General features: G+C 39.4%; 1 protein-coding gene across 1 annotated transcript in view; it reads right to left on the bottom strand.

Annotated features, from left to right (window-relative positions):
- LOC141140045 (CD109 antigen-like) overlaps positions 1–16114 on the bottom strand; it is a 121121-nt gene that overhangs the window by 92913 nt on the left and 12094 nt on the right. Inside the window, exons 4-9 of the mRNA XM_073626807.1 lie at positions 15564–15794; positions 10551–10676; positions 10135–10174; positions 8034–8121; positions 6374–6470; positions 1126–1228 (exon numbers count right to left, since the gene is read on the bottom strand). Of these exons, the coding sequence (XP_073482908.1) occupies positions 1126–1228; positions 6374–6470; positions 8034–8121; positions 10135–10174; positions 10551–10676; positions 15564–15794 (685 nt within the window). The remainder of the gene's footprint in view (positions 1–1125; positions 1229–6373; positions 6471–8033; positions 8122–10134; positions 10175–10550; positions 10677–15563; positions 15795–16114) is intronic.

Here is a 16114-nt window from a genome sequence, read left to right as displayed (position 1 = left end):
GAATGCAATCTATACACTAGGGAGGAGAACCTCTGAAGGAATCTAGGATGGAAAAGGACCTGGGGGTCCTAGTAGATGATAGGCTCAGCAATGGCATGCAATGCCAAGCTGCTGCTAACAAAGCAAACAGAATATTGGCATGCATTAAAAAAGGGATTAACTCCACGGATAAATTAATAATAATTCTCCCACTCTACAAGACTCTGGTCCGGCCGCACCTAGTTATGCTGTCCAGTTCTGGGCACCAATCCTCAGGAAGGATGTGCTGGAAATGGAGCGAGTACAAAGAAGGGAAACAAAGCTAATAAAGGGCCTGTAAGGATATTAGTTATGAGGAAAGGTTGCTAGCACTGAACTTATTCTCTCTGGAGAAGAGACGCTTGAGAGGGGATATGATTTAAATTCACAAATACCGTACTGGTGACACCACAATAGGGATAAAACGTTTTCACGGAAGGGAGGTTAAGACACGTGGCCACTCATTAAAATTAGAAGAAAAGAGGTTTAACCTTAAACTACGTAGAAGGTTCTTTATTGTAAGAGCGACAAGAATGTGGAATTCCCTTCCACAGGCGGTGGTCTCAGCGGGGGAGCATCAATAGTTTCAAAAAACTATTAGATAAGCACCTGAACGACCACAACATACAGGGATATACAAGGTAATACTGACATATAATCACACACATAGGTTGGACTTGATGGACTTGTGTCTTTTTTCAACCTCACCTACTAAGTTATGGGTAGATTAGCAACGGGATGCTTTCAGTAGCCAAATATTACCAAACTAACCTGTCAATCTGTAGTGTTACATAGGCAGTGCTATCTAACTCTGATTCTAGTTGACGGCAGTACAAACCTATACAGTATATCGTTCATTTATGGATAGGCTGGCAATAGACTGTCAGTAACTAACTACTACAAAATGAACCTGTCAATGTGTAGTGTTAGTGTGGAGGACTGCAGTAACCAACTATTACCAAGCATCCCCTCCGCCTTGGTTAATTACTCTGGGGCATTATTATGTGAACATGTTCAACCATATAAGGCATCCAACATATACATAGGTTGTTTCAATAACATAGTATCAATTATCATAATTATTTTAACGGTACAATAAAGGGATACCTGTCAACTCCTCTGTAACTGAGGCTGTTATATTTACTTCGCCCCACATTAGTATGTCCAGCAATTCCACGTGTGGTATGCTGAAATTTGCAGATCCAAAAATCTGTAATCAAAACATGAACAAAAGTTAATGTGTTTTATCAGAAAGCATTGTTAATTATGTACACATCCACACAAATTTGTGTTTATTTAAGGGTCCATTCACACTAGGTGCAATGCGCAGTGCCAATGTATGGACAAAGTAAATTGACTTATGTTCTGTTTTTTTAGTTCAGGCCACTTTGTTGCTTTGGTGCTGTAAAAAAAAGTAGGACATGCAGTACTCGTGGCAATGCCCTACACTCCAACACAACACTGTGGTAAATAAACATAAATGGAGTATCATTCTGTGACATACCATAAAGTTGGAATTTTGTAATTAGTGAATCAACACTGTATACTCAGTGCATAGCAGCAGTTACATTACAACTCAGATGCTGGTATGTATAAGCCCTTATTCTAAAAACAATCCAACATCTTTTCTTAAATTTTTGCATTAAGCTGCATATACAGAGTCAGTACTTGCATCACAAAAGAAGTTTTAAAACTTGTATTAGAAAGGTGTTTTATTTACAACATTGCTGAATGATTCAGTGTTCAGTGTTTCATGCACTAGTCATGTGGTGGATTAGGTAAAATGCCCATTTTCTATTTGCTGCTTTTATACTAACAAAGTCTATATATAAGATATATAAGAAGTGCTTCTTTAATTCCTTACTCAAAATGGCCACCAGCAGCACCTCCTCCCATCGTGTGAAATGAATGGGAAACTAAGATGGCGACTTCTCCGGGATTACACCCAAACAGGGCTACACCCAAAGGTCTTGAGGTCATCTCTGACTCACTGACACACACCCTGCCATGTTATTTTAAGAGAAGTTTGGTTCTTTCTTATTGCATGTAAACATCACACAGTCTATTGCTAACATTTCACAGCACAAAGCAAAAATATTCTGTCATCGTAAGTATTATTTTATCATCAAATATATCCATTACATAGTTTTCCTAATATGGCAGTTTAGGCTCATATTTCACTGTAAATAATTATCTGCCACTAAAAATAATCCAAAAAAGCACAATAAACACATTTGGGCAACATAGTCAAGATTTTACTGTAACATAATGTGTACATTTTTCCTTTAGGTGTGATAATTCAAGCAGGTGATTAGTTGTTGTTGTTACTTTTGGGTTATTATTCCATGTTACTGTATATATGGTGTAACAATTCTTTAATTATTATATGGCTGATTGCTGCAGGGGTCCAGTCGCAGGTGACTTCTTCCTCTTCCTGTCAATTCTGGGATATATATATATATATATATACATATATATATATATATATATATATATATATATATATATATGTATATCTGCAGACAGTAGCGGGACAAGGTCAACTAGTGCCCAGGGCGAAAATGTCAAACTGCGTTCCCCCCCTCCAAGGAGTTGGGGGGGGGGTGTAGAGAAGCATATGCAGTGCTGAAATGTATGTACTGGTTACAGAATGTGCTGCAATGGTTACAACCTACCATATCCCCCAATGACCCCCTAAGTTGCAAACGCAGCTATATAGAGGTATACATTCTAATGCATATCAGGTCTGCCATACTTCCTCTTATGCATGCCTACACATATCAGAGTATACTTAATATCCTTCTTCTTAGAGAGTAATAGTACGCATGTCAGACCTGATATGCATTTGAACGTGTAGCTAGTCCTGGGTACAGATTATAGTAAATATTTGATATAAGGAAAAATCTTGATAAATTGTTTTGTATATGGAGGTATACACATGCCAGGCTGTGATGCTTTGTATCATAGTATGGCAAAAATAATCCCCTGTAGTGTTCGATGGGCAGTACTACCTGCAGAATATGACCTAATCAGGTTTGTAAGCCAAAGCAGATAGTCAGAACAAGTCAGTAAATCAGGAACCCAGAGATCAGCATAGTCGCAGGCAGCAGACAGGATCAGGAACCAGAAGAGACATCAGCCAGGCAAGTCTTTAACAGGAACACAGCAAAGAATCTCCATATTTGACCAAGACGAAGGCACGGAAGAAATGAATCAGGCAGTTTAAATAGCTAGAAGGGGCTGGCTGTAGGCTGGACTGACAAGCAGGAAATGATCACCAGGTGAGCCACTGTGGAACGATGAGTGCTGGCAATTAACCGACAGTTGAGCAACCTGAGCACTGAGAAGGGAGGGCTGAAAGCTTAGCCCTGACAACATGTGACACGCAGCAGAGGACTAGAAGCGCCTCCTGCTTATGTTTCACTCCAGAAAGGCTGGGAAAGAGCTGGGTCATGTGACAGCTGTATATCAAGGAATATAGGAAAAAGGTACTTAGATGTTTTTATTTAATTGGAATAATCAAATTGCCATCATCCACATACAGAAATAGAAGGGACAATGTAAATTAAACAGTGTGTGTTTAGAATAGTGATCATATGAAGCCTTTTATTATCACATAGTTATTTGGCTCCTTTTTTAAATCATAATGATAACAGAAACATCCCAAATGGCCCTGATCAAAAGTTTACATACCCTGGAAGGTTTGGCCTTGGTACAGACACACAAGGTGTGACAGCTGTATAATGATTAGGAAAAGGGTACTTTATTTTAATTTAAAAAAATTAAAAATTACAGTGCCATCATCAACATACAGAAAGAGAAGGGACAATGTAAATAAAAAAGTATGTGTTTAGTATCACTTTAAGCCCACTCTGTTAGGAGGTGCTTCCATTAAAATGTACAGTTTTTCCAGTGGGAACAAAGCAGTAACATGAGTCCTGCAAGTTATTCTGAATTGTAAGCTGCACATGGTGTGCATTGCATATTATGTACACTATGACCCCCCTCTTCTCTGCTAGCAATTTAAATATTTTCACATAAATGTGAAATCTGTTCAGCAAATCAGTGATTAAAGTGTGTATATATAGCCAAAATGGATAGAGTAGGGAATGGTTAGGAATTGTTTCCTACTCTGCTTAAGCCAACATTAAAAGACTATTGATACACTTTAAGGACTACTTTACACTAGCAGCAAGGAACGCTGTGCCCCTGAAGGCGTTTGACAGGCAATGACACTACCATGCTGCAACCATGTGCATTACACGTGGCTGCTAAGCTGGTTGCAGCATTGCACTACCGCTGGCGAAATGCGACAGGGAGTTTAATTCCTGCCATGGCCACAAAGGAAAGGGCTGTGGAATGTGCAGCATAAGTGAAGGCAGTAAAAACGTAGTTCAGCCAAGTGATTTTACTAGTGGGAAGGGTGTATTTGCGCTAACCATATATGAGAAAAACGGCGCAGCTGCTCGTGTAAGTCCAAAATACACAAAAGACCCAGACGTGTTCGTTCCCAGTTGAAGCCTGTTGAGGGGAAACGCGTCGGGTGGAGCAAGTGACTGTGACGCCATCACGTTCTTTCTTTTTTTCATATGCAGTCAGTTAGTTCAATCTTCTGATGCTTTATGCTAGCGGTATGCTAGCTTTTTATCCGGTCCCTTTTTCCTGTGCATTTGCCATGTGGTTTGGATTTTAAGTTTGCAGTTTGTTCAGCGTGTGGTGATAATTTGCTGTGATCAATTGCTGTGGATTTTTTGTGATTTTTTTTAAATAAAAACTATACATCTACACTATGAAGTCTCCCCCCCGTTTGTATTTTTACTGAGGGGTTAACTCCAAGACGGTCTTGAAAAGAAAACCGTAATTTCCTTCACCTGTGGATCCAAGTTGCTGAGATGAAAAGCATCTACCCTTTGGTCGTAAAATCAGATGAGGATATCTTTCTCCTTTGATCAAAGTGTGAGTGGCGACCATCGCTGCCGGCAGGCTAATACATCAGGCGTATAGGATCTCTATAGATTGAGATCCAGCATATCTGGTAAGCGGCCCTTTTATATATATATGTTCCAGCTGGAAGAACATTGATTTCCTTCTAAGTGTTGAAGAATTGTGGCTGTTATTTTCTACTATACATTGGGACTATTGTTCATGAGAATAACTTTGGATTTATATGGACATTTAGTTATTGATTTGCTTTGATACACTTTATTTTATCAACTCTAGAGTTACATTGTATCGCATTGGGTTACACGTAACCACATAACCTTTTTAACTCCTTTTTCAGGCATTTATCACGTTTTATTTAGAGTAGTGTATTTGGTTACACTTAATACACATTTTTTTGTTACATTTTTTTATTACACTTAATACACATTTTTTTGGTACATAGGTCATGGTAGGATTTGTGTTAGCATATCTTATCTGACATAGTAATTCTTGTAGCACATTTATATTCACATAATTGTTATTTCTAACATGTTTACATTTAAAAATTATTGGTGTATGCACACTTGTACTATTTTATGAAGTGATTTTACTGCTCCCTCCTCTACAAGTTTAAATGAGCCCTAATTAAGGAGTATATTTATAAAGCAGTGAATCTGCTATTCGTTAGACATTCAGGTGAATCTTCCATGCGCATGTGTTTTAAATGATAGTGATTAACTCACCACTCTGAGGTATTCCCTAAGGGTCGGTTCACACTACAACGACTTGGGATCCGACTTGTCAGCCCTCAAGTCGCTTGACATTGGGAATTGCATTATAGTCAATGAAAGCCATCCTAATATTCACTACTGAAGTCGCTCCGACTTCAGAAGAGGTTCCTGTACTACTTCAAGGCGACTTCTAGGCGACCTGTACCCATAGAATTCAATGGAAGTCGCCTCCAAGTTGGATCTCCATCTATATTGAAGTGACTTTACAGGAAAAGAAATTAGTTTACCCAGGCAAACCCCTCCCTCCCAGAGAGATGATTATTCTGTGATTGGCCACAGCCAAAGTTGCCTGTCCTGGAGGCGACTTGAAGTCGCGTTGTAAGTTGCTGAAAGTCACGCTGAAGTTGCGTTGAAGTTGCGTTGAAGTCGCCTTGCAAAGTCACGCTGAAGTTGTGTTGCCCCTGTGTGAATCGGCACTAAGTATGCCCTTACATATCAGAGTATGTAGACATTCCCTACAATGTTTCAAAAATCAGATCAGGACAATTGAATCCATCCCCAGCAATCCACATTCTACCACTATCTCAAAATGTACATATGGAGAGAGACACCCTAGGGATCTATTTATCAGTGAGAAAGTTAGCTACATGGAGTTTTAAATATACAGTATGTTTAATTTAAGTTTTCTAAATGGCACTTACCTCAAAAGTTTTGTTAACCTCATATGAAAACCCATAAGAATATGTTGGTACTAAAGATACTGTTACATTGCCTGCCACTGGCTTTCCATATGCATACCTAGTATAAAAACAGACAAGTAGTCACAGTAAGCATTTTATTTCATGTGCTGCGCTTACATGTTTACCTATTTGCAATTTTAAGAGGAAGACTGCAAAAAGCAGTCAAAAAGACAAAGCTGAACTTAGATGTTTGGTTGAACTCCAGGCATGATCTTTATTGCATATTTACTGTACATTTGTCCAGTTCTGACCAGTAGAATTTACCCTCCTATGTGGAATCATCTATTTGGGGAGGAAAAACAACCACTCAACAATGTTTCAGTCTTTACATTCCTTGCTACATTGGACTGCATATACCAGGTTATTTCTCTTGTGTTTGGGCGCTGGGTCTTTTGGATGTACAAGCTTCTGTATCCGTTTCTAGACTTTTTTTGTTCATGCATTCTGTCTGTGTGGTTGGATGTGCTCCCCTCCATTCAGTGACCTTCCAGCTCACTAAAATAATTACCCATGCTTTACTAAGTGTAAGGCAGCTCAAAGTGTCAGCTTGTTTTGCAGTAGACTCCGGTTTATGACACTGTATGCAAGCTCAGGTAACAAGTGCAACCAATCTTTAAACTTATCTTAAAGCGGAGTTCCACCCAAAAGTGGAACTTCCGCTCATTTGTCTCATCTCCCCCTCCAGTGCCACAATTGCCACCTTTTGGGGGGAGGGGGGACAGGATACCTGTCTTTGACAGGTATCCTGTTCCCACTTCCAGGAGTCCGGGCTGCAACCCATGACATCACCGCAGGGCTCCCTACTCCTCCCTCCTCCTCTCCCTGTCACCGGGCCAGTAGGAGAGAGGAGCGGGGCCTCGCGCATGCGCAGTAGGGTTCCCAGCGTGAAGCCGTAGGGCTACACTGCCGGGTACCCTTACCCACAATGGCAGCAGAAACACCCGACAGCTGATAGAAACACCAGCTGTGGTGCCGACATCGCTGGACTCCAGGACAGGTAAGTGTCCTATTGTTAAAAGCCAGCAACTGCAGTATGGGTAGCTGCTGGCTTTTATTTTATTTGTTTTGAGTGGAACACTGCTTTAAAGTAGAACTTCAGTAATTTTTTTCAACTTTCCATCTATTAAATCTTCTGCCCTTATTGTTTTACCTTTGGAAAGTAAAACATTTTTTTTTCTGCCAGTAAATACCTTATACAGCCCACTTCCTATTTCTTATCTGGTCATTAGCCTAGGCTTCTGACATCATGCACAGCTAAGTCTCTCACTCTTGTGAGAGTTTGCCAGGAAGGGAGGGGAGATGAGTCATAAGAGAGCCAATGAGAGCTTCAGGGCTGCAGGTGTGCCTCTGTGTGTCTGTGTAAATCCAGGAAGTGAACAGGCAGCAGCTTCAGCTGCCCACAGTTAAAATGGTTTCAGCCAGACTCAGTGGAGGGAGATTTCTGCAGCATATTTGGCAAGTACAGAATCACAGTATATATATAAAATAATATGCAAAGTGGTTGGAGGAAAGCTTCAGAATGGCAAAGATGTTTTTATTACAAATTATGTGAGCAGACTGCAGTTCCTCTTTAAAGAAACAGAAGCCACTGAATGTAATATGCATAACTGTAATTACTTACTTTGCCGTGACTGTTCCGGAAATACCTGGCTGTTTTGGGTCAATATAAACAGAAGGAACCTTCATTGTGACATCAAATTTTGGCAAAACTGAAGGACAAAAATAGAAATTAAATTCTTATTTAAAATTGAAAAACATTTAATATAGGTAAACAGCCAAGAAAGTGGGTATCCCCTAGAAGTCTCTGTAGTCATCTTAAAGTACATCTGCATTAGAGAAGTAGGGGTCTGCAATTGCTAGCCTGCTCAAAAATTTTAGCTGCCTGGCAGTCTTTGGCTTTAATATTTTTAAGTCAGAGACAAGGATAAAGCATGCTGTAAAAGAGTGCCAAAAATATTAGAATTATGTATCCCTATATATGTTGCACATTAACCACTTAGAAAGAACTGAAGCCAAAGGATCATCATGACAGCCAGAATGAACGTTCTAAAAAGCGAGCATCTGCAATAGCAATGTCTATAATTCTTTTAGGACTGGCATTTTTTACATACTATTAATGAAACATTGACAGCAACACAATCTATTTCCACCTAGAATATCTTCACTAGACCATTAGTATCTTCTCCCCTATTTTTCCCTGTATTTAAAAAGCATTTAAAAAGCATAGCACACTATAAAAAATACAGATTTCCTTGTGTAAGGTAATGTCAATGTAATTTCTGGTGAGACACTAATAAAGCAATAATAAACCAAAGGTGGACACATAGGCTAAGATGATATTGTTTTGTGAATCAATGACTATGTGGGGAATTCTATGGGAGTTTTTTGTGGGTGACATTGGCTGCTAATGTTTGAGTTTTTCATTGTAGTAGAGTCCCCATTTACTGACCATGCTCTTTGATACACCCATGGAAGATACGTTTCTCAGCTTACCTCCCCTGCAGCTCAGAAGGGCCATACCTGATAAGGTAGTGGTAGCTGGGCAGGTAATTTGCAGACAGATGAGAGGCTCTCCAATGTGAGATTGGCGTGCAGTCAGCTGGGCAGCAGCCTAATGTTACACAGCTTCTCTAAAAAACCCAGCTACTGCTGTTCTAGTGGAGTGGCATCTTGCCCTCAGCCCTGGATCCCTCAAACTGTTTACCTGCGTTACCAAATCTACCCTGGACTGTGAGGGACAATGTCTATGAGGATGATTGTCAATAGCTGTGTTATGAGCTGTTTTACTCAAATAGTAAGTATCAGCCTGAACTGTTTTAGAGTCTTATAGAGATTATGTTATGCAACCACATGTTACCCAAATTGAAACTGATGTGAAGAGTCCATGTTTGCAGAGATTTCAAACATTTCTATGCATGAAGGTAAAAAAACCTTCTGCATGCAGCTTCCCCTACCAGCACCCCCAGCACCCCCCCCTTATACTTACCTGACCCTGATATCGATCCAGCTATATGCAGAAGAGCAGAGCTTCTCTCGGCTCTCTCCCTTCACAATGGCGAAGACACAGCAGTAGGAGCCAATGACGGGGCCTCATATACACAGAGGCATCTCGGGATTGAGCACACAGGTGTGCCACAATAGGAAGCGGTTTTCCTACGGTGGCCCACCAAGAAGAGGAGGAGCCAGGAGCACCAGTGGGGGACCCAAGAAGTGGAGGATCTTTGCAATCACCCGTTTTGCTTTATTGCATCTAACTAACTTTGCACATGTTTAATAAACTACAATTTACTTGCCCTTTGCCCTTTGCCTGATCATTCGGCTGATTAGCCATTCTGTTAAACTTTTCTTTACTTCCTCTGGTGCCTCATCACTAAGATGCCTTAAAAAGCTAAAAAAGAAAAGTGCTGGTGGCAGGTAGGGGCAAGCAGGTTTCATAATTTTTTTTTCTCTGTCTCCTTCAGCGCCCATTGGTTTCTCCTACCATCCCTTACATCACTACAGACACAATAATGATGTGGAGATCGGCAGAAAGAAACCCAGAGTGCTGCAGAGGACATAGGAGAATTACATGTCCACATTGTTCTTTTGCAAGGAGACCTCTATGGAATTTATTTTTGACACGACAAGATAACTTTTTCCTTCAGTTGATAAAAATTGGATCTTAAATTGTATTACTAGTACTGTATAAACTAAAGATACAATTGGCAGAATAATTAACCCACCTCCTTCATCAACAACAAAGTACTCAATATTTGAAGAGGTCTAAAAAAAGAATAAAAATGTTAAATTTTAGATGATTACTACTCACTGATATAATTGTACAAATGTCAAACGTAGAAGAATTTGATCAGCCTACTAAAATGAATCCTATAATTTTCCTGGCCTCACTGTTAACAGTGCACATGTCATGAATTTTAATCTGAATATGATTAGTACTGAGCAACATTTACAGGAATTATAATCTCCATAGGCTAGGACTGCAATTATATAATACATCCAGAAACATTCAGATCCCTGAGCAGTTCTGCATTTCCATCTATTACATAAATCCAGACCTTTTGTCCTAAACTTTTTATTTATTTATTTTTTCAAAAATCTTCTGTTTTTAAAGCATTATACATTTGAACAGTTTTCATACCTTTGTTTCTACTTTAATTTTCCAGGATCCAAGTGTAGAAAATTTACCAAGCCCTAGCTCCAAAGACACTACTCCCAAGTAAAGCCGGAGATTCGACCACTGATGAATAATATTTTCATGTGAATCCTGCAGAAAAATATAAATACCACTCTATGTAATAACAGTTATCAAAGGTTTATGCTTCCTACATTATACAATTAACAGCAGCTAAATCAGAGTGTTCAAGCTGTAATCATTAAAGCATACCAGAGTGCCCCTTTACCCACCATTTCCAGCAGCAGAAGTCGGACTTTTTAATTCCATTACCAATAACCCCCTGGGCTCCCACTATTCCTTGGGCTCCCATTATCCTCTGGACTCCTGGACAAACTCAAGGGATATAAACTGCGCCTCCGTCCACTTTCCATTTCTCAGTCAGTGTGTGCCAGATAGAGCAGCAATGACTGAGCTAGTTAGCTGCAACCAGGTAAGGGTCACTCTTCATCGGAGTAGGTGGGCAGGCCACTGAAATGGCATAAAAACATGCAGCACTACCCTAAAACCCAGTCACATTGGTGGGCATTGTCCGGACAGATTCCTCAGCACAGCCATTCAAGTGGGGTGTCATTGCTCACAGTCGTCTTTCCTGATTTACCAGAGACTTGTGAAGCCATACAGCAACTGTGTGGTATCTGCTGTGGGGTTCAAGTCCTCAACCACTGCTATCTTCCGCAATCAACCCCCTAATAAAGGAGAGAGACTTTGTTTCCTCTCAGGGCACCACAAGCATTTGCCTTAAATGCTACATTTTTTGCCAGTGTCTCTTTTCCTGTAACATACACTTAGTTATGCTGTACAGCCACCCAATGTGAAAATGGAGGAGTTGCTGCTGGTTATCCCATTACATCTGTTTGGTACCTTCTTTGTCAATAGGGCAGAGGACAGGGTCAGTAGAGAAGTGGATGGTGTAAGTATGGCAGTGAACAGTGTCAATAGTGGACAGTGTCAGTATTTTTTTTTTACCCTTTTTTTAAAATTTTTTTGCAATTGTATTTATTATTAAAAAAAAAAAATAGGAGTCCCATTGGGGGGGTTTGGTGAAATCTCAGGAGTCTAAACAGACCCCTGATGTTTCACTTTTGAGACAGATAAATTAGATTGAGGACACAGCCCTCAGTCTCTATCTCTGCCGCCTCAGCTGCACAAAAATGAATGAACAGGAATAGTGCAGAGCTTTGTGTTTATTCACAAACTGAAGCATAGTAAACATAGTTTACTATGCTTCCGTTATGAATAAACACAGTGAGTGATCAGTACCCTTCACTCACTGTGTTCACTGAGAAAAAGAAGGGGCCGGTAAATAATATATTTACCAGTCCCTTCTCTGCTTTCTATCCTAAAGATCCCCAGCAGCAACCGGCGGGAGAGGGGGAACCCATCAGTGCTGTGATAGCACAAAGGGACCAGCATAAATAAAAAGTAAAGGAAGGGTGGTGGTATATACAGGAACTGATCCTCTCCATTTTCCTCCTGCAGCCACTGAATCCTGGCAAGAGAAGAAGAGAAGAAGAATTTCAGCGGTTGCAGGACTGGAAAATGCAGGGCATTGGTTCCTGTGTGTGCCACCCCAGCTGCCCCTCCTGTCCAGGTGTAAAACCGAATGTGACAGGAAGACCGCATGGGGCCCTCTAGGGCATGGGTGGGGTCACCCCAGTGACCCCTGATGCTACGCCAGTGCATATCTCCCAACTGTCCCTGATTTTGAGGGACTGTCCCTTCTTTGGAACAAAGTCCATCTGTTGCTCTTTCCTCCTTAATTGTCCCTCATTTTGGTCTGATCTATATATTTGTACAGTATATAAAATGCACTATTCATCTTTCAAAAATTATTTACCAGTGCTAAACCTTTCATTCAGTTTCTAAATGTCTGCATTGGTAAATTTCAGACGTCAGTATAAAGTATTATATATATATATATATATATATATATATATATATATTCTTTTGTTTTGTATAAGTCCACTTTAAGGGGGCGTGGTAGGGTGTGTCCCAGGCATACTTTTGCTAATAGGTGTCCCTCATTCCCATCTCAAAAAGTTGGGAGGTATGTGTGCATCTCAAACCATTAAAAGGAATGTAAAGTCAATACTTTACTAAAGCACTGACTTCTAAAGGGTCCAAATAAATACCTTTATCCATGAATAGTACTATGGACTTGGAGGCAACCATAATCACATATGCATTTATACACCACAAAAGATGATGGATCCATATTATTCTACAATAGTAATAATAATGGTAATACAGGAGATATCCTGATATGATCCCACAAATAGCTGAGTGCAGACTGTCTCTATAGCTAAAACCTGCTTCTTCTATTACCAGAGTGCTCTGAAAGCATTAGAGGAGTTCTCTAGTATTTTTTAGCAAAAGGAAGTATAAACAACAAAAAAAACTATAAGCATACTTCCATAGATTCTGAGATTAGAAAAAACTTTTTTTTTGTCATACCTAATTAGAAAAAATAGACTCTTTCATGCCCTTAGTGATACATTCATAATATGAAAAAAATAGAAAAATATGTCTTTCATTAAAACTTGTATTTTGAAAGGTTTTATAGTCCATCCCAATAATGATATATTGGTTATGGAAGGATACTGGTGAGTTGGATCTGCTCCTGTGTGAGATGTCAATGCTGGAGATCATGGTAACACACTCACTAAAGTTTATGTTCAGCCCAACATTTTTCTTAGTTTTGAATACACTGGTAACGTAATAAACCATGTCAGATTTTTACTGCTATCCATTAAACAGCTTTCCTCTCACTACCATAAGAGTGGGGAAAGGCTAGAACTCCTGGCAAAGTTTTTTATTTTTTTTTTTTTGTCCCTGTATCAAATGTTCCCTTAATAAATGACTTGGCTATATATAACAGAATTGTTTGTACATTATTGTACATGTCGTACATCCCATTTAGTCTCCAGGACTTCTATCACCTCTTCTATTTTTCAGAAACATACTACAACAAAATATTAACTATAATTATAATAATATTAATAACCTGCATTGAATCTCTCATGTAGTGAATCACTTCAATTTGTGACAAGTGAGAATTTCCTTCTAATTCCTGCGTTCAAAGAATAGAACTTGTCTTTCTTCTTTTTACCCACAAGATGGCAACATTCACCAATTGTTTTCATTTACAAAGCTTTTTGACATTTCAAACTGTAAACCCATTCTCCCAAAGGATTTTGGATTTAGATTTTTTAAATGAAATATCTAGGAATATCCAACGTCAATGGGAATATAATATTCCTTGTGACAATGTTACCTGTGCCAGGCTTTCTAGAATGCATTCATTCAATGTTATTGGTATTTAATAATGCTCAAATGTTAGCGGTGGCCTTTGATGAGCATTTTGATTTTAATGAGTTTGCGTATTTTTAAATTTTTCTCATTTTTTTTTCTGCAAGGTGTGCTTGTAAGCTGATGTTTGATTGTGTATGAATCATTTTTAAAGTATAACTAAAGCAAAACATTTTATTTCGTTTTGAATAGAGTAGAGAAGGAATAGAGCACCTGTCACCTTTTATTGCTGCCTGTGTCCCCATTATGGAGATTCACCCAATCTACCTTTTATGTTTAGCATTATCACTGAGAGTGAAAGAAAATCTAAAACTTTGGGTTGTCCCCAGAAGAGTAATATAAGGGAAACCTTCCAATGGGGACACTAGTTCTGGTGACTCAGGTGACAACAAGGGATTCCCTCGCTTTGGAGGGGTCTCTCACTTCATGTTTTAGCTTTGGATAGAAAGTGAAGGGAAATTTCACCAGTGGGAGACAGATGGCAACAAACTGACAGGGGTTATAACCCTCCCTTACCAAAATGAAAAAAGCTTAGTCTTTAGTACTTTTTTCATTATTAGAATAACACTACACTACACTGCCAGGGATGGGCTGGTTTGACAGGCCAACGGACTGTATAGTGTATACTGTGAACACTTTACTTCGTTAAGCTTCTTATAACGTCATCATATTAACGGTGATTATCGTTGCATTGCTTTCTACTGTTCTTGTACTGTACATTTCTGTACCTTACCGTCCACCAAATATTTTGTAAGTATACTTTTGTTCATCTTAATCACAACTTTATAACGCAGCACTCATTTCTGTATCAAAACTGTGATTGGTGTGCCAACTTAAATATTTTTTTTAGATTTAGAGAGTCAAATGTAGGGATGAACAAATGTTCCTAGGTTCAGTTCATCTAACCCACTATGAAATCTGAAAATTGCAAACTTACATCCGAACCCTATTGAAGCCTTTGGGGCAAATTTTAACAATGGTCTTCATACTGTAGCTGCTAACTTATAATAAAGAGACATTTACTTGTCCAGAGATCCATCGCTGTCTTCACCAGTTGTTGGCCAGTTGTTCACCTGTCTTCAGTTCCCCAGTGCCACCATGCTTACTTTGAGGCTGGGTTCACACTATCTTCAAATGCAGCTCACAGCAGGGATCCAGTGCGTCCCCGTTCACTGTTTCAGGTCCGATTTCAAGCAAAATGTTTGGCTGAATTCGGACCTGAAATGGAGCAAAAGATGCACAGGGCTCCTGTGCAATTTGCACTGGAGCCGCAGCGGAGATGTGTGAACCTGCTCCATAGAGAGCCGGTCAAAATCTCTTGCTATTGCAAATTGGATGCGGGTAATCTGCATCCAATTCCCAATAGTGTGAACCCAGCCTAAGAAGCTGGTTGGAGCTCCCAACCCAAATCTCTGCTCTTCTCCCTCTTCTTTCTACAGCGCTTCCAGGACAGATCAGAGTGATGCTCTGTGCCAGCACGGACCAATCAGAATCATTCTGATCCATGCCAGAAGTGGTGATTAAAAGAAATATTCTAAAAATAACAATCGCATGAAATGTACAGTTTCTACACGCTAATAAAAAGTTGATATTTGCAGTTAAAATATTTATTATAACATATCTATATAATCTGACCTGAAAGAGGGTCATCTGGAAAAAGAAACTTACCATTATAATAATATCAACTTGTCCATTATATGGTCGTAAGTCATAATCAACTGCCACAACACGGAATTTAACTGTTTCTCCTGGTCTGTAGGTCCTTTTGTCTGTCTGTGTGAAGACAGAAATGCTCCTCCTTATCAACTCCAACATATTTTCATAGTAGAAAAGCAGCTGATACTCCTGTGTTCCTCGCACAATCAGGTTATAATAACGTGATGCTGTTTGATTTGGTAACTGAAAAAATAAACAGAATATGATTCCCTTATAAGGGGTAAAAATATCCTTTCAACAATTCCCATTGTAATTTGATAATTTGAAAAGCCTGCATATTATACATATACTGTATATTATATTAAAAAAATTATGCCCACTGTGATCTGCGAAATTCTTGATTATGTATGTGTTCCTTAGACCAACCTTTCATCCACAATACAGAATGTCAGTTCATAAGGTTCACAGAAATCCCTGACAGGGGAAGCAAATAAGTAATGCAGGTGATCAGAATGACAGCCAGGCAACAAACATTTCCAGAAAAATTCAGCAATGTCAGCCCC

Source organism: Aquarana catesbeiana, linkage group LG04, assembly GCF_042186555.1.
Source record: "Aquarana catesbeiana isolate 2022-GZ linkage group LG04, ASM4218655v1, whole genome shotgun sequence".
Classification (NCBI taxonomy): domain Eukaryota; kingdom Metazoa; phylum Chordata; class Amphibia; order Anura; family Ranidae; genus Aquarana; species Aquarana catesbeiana.
This window is presented reverse-complemented; position numbering and strand designations above follow the sequence as displayed.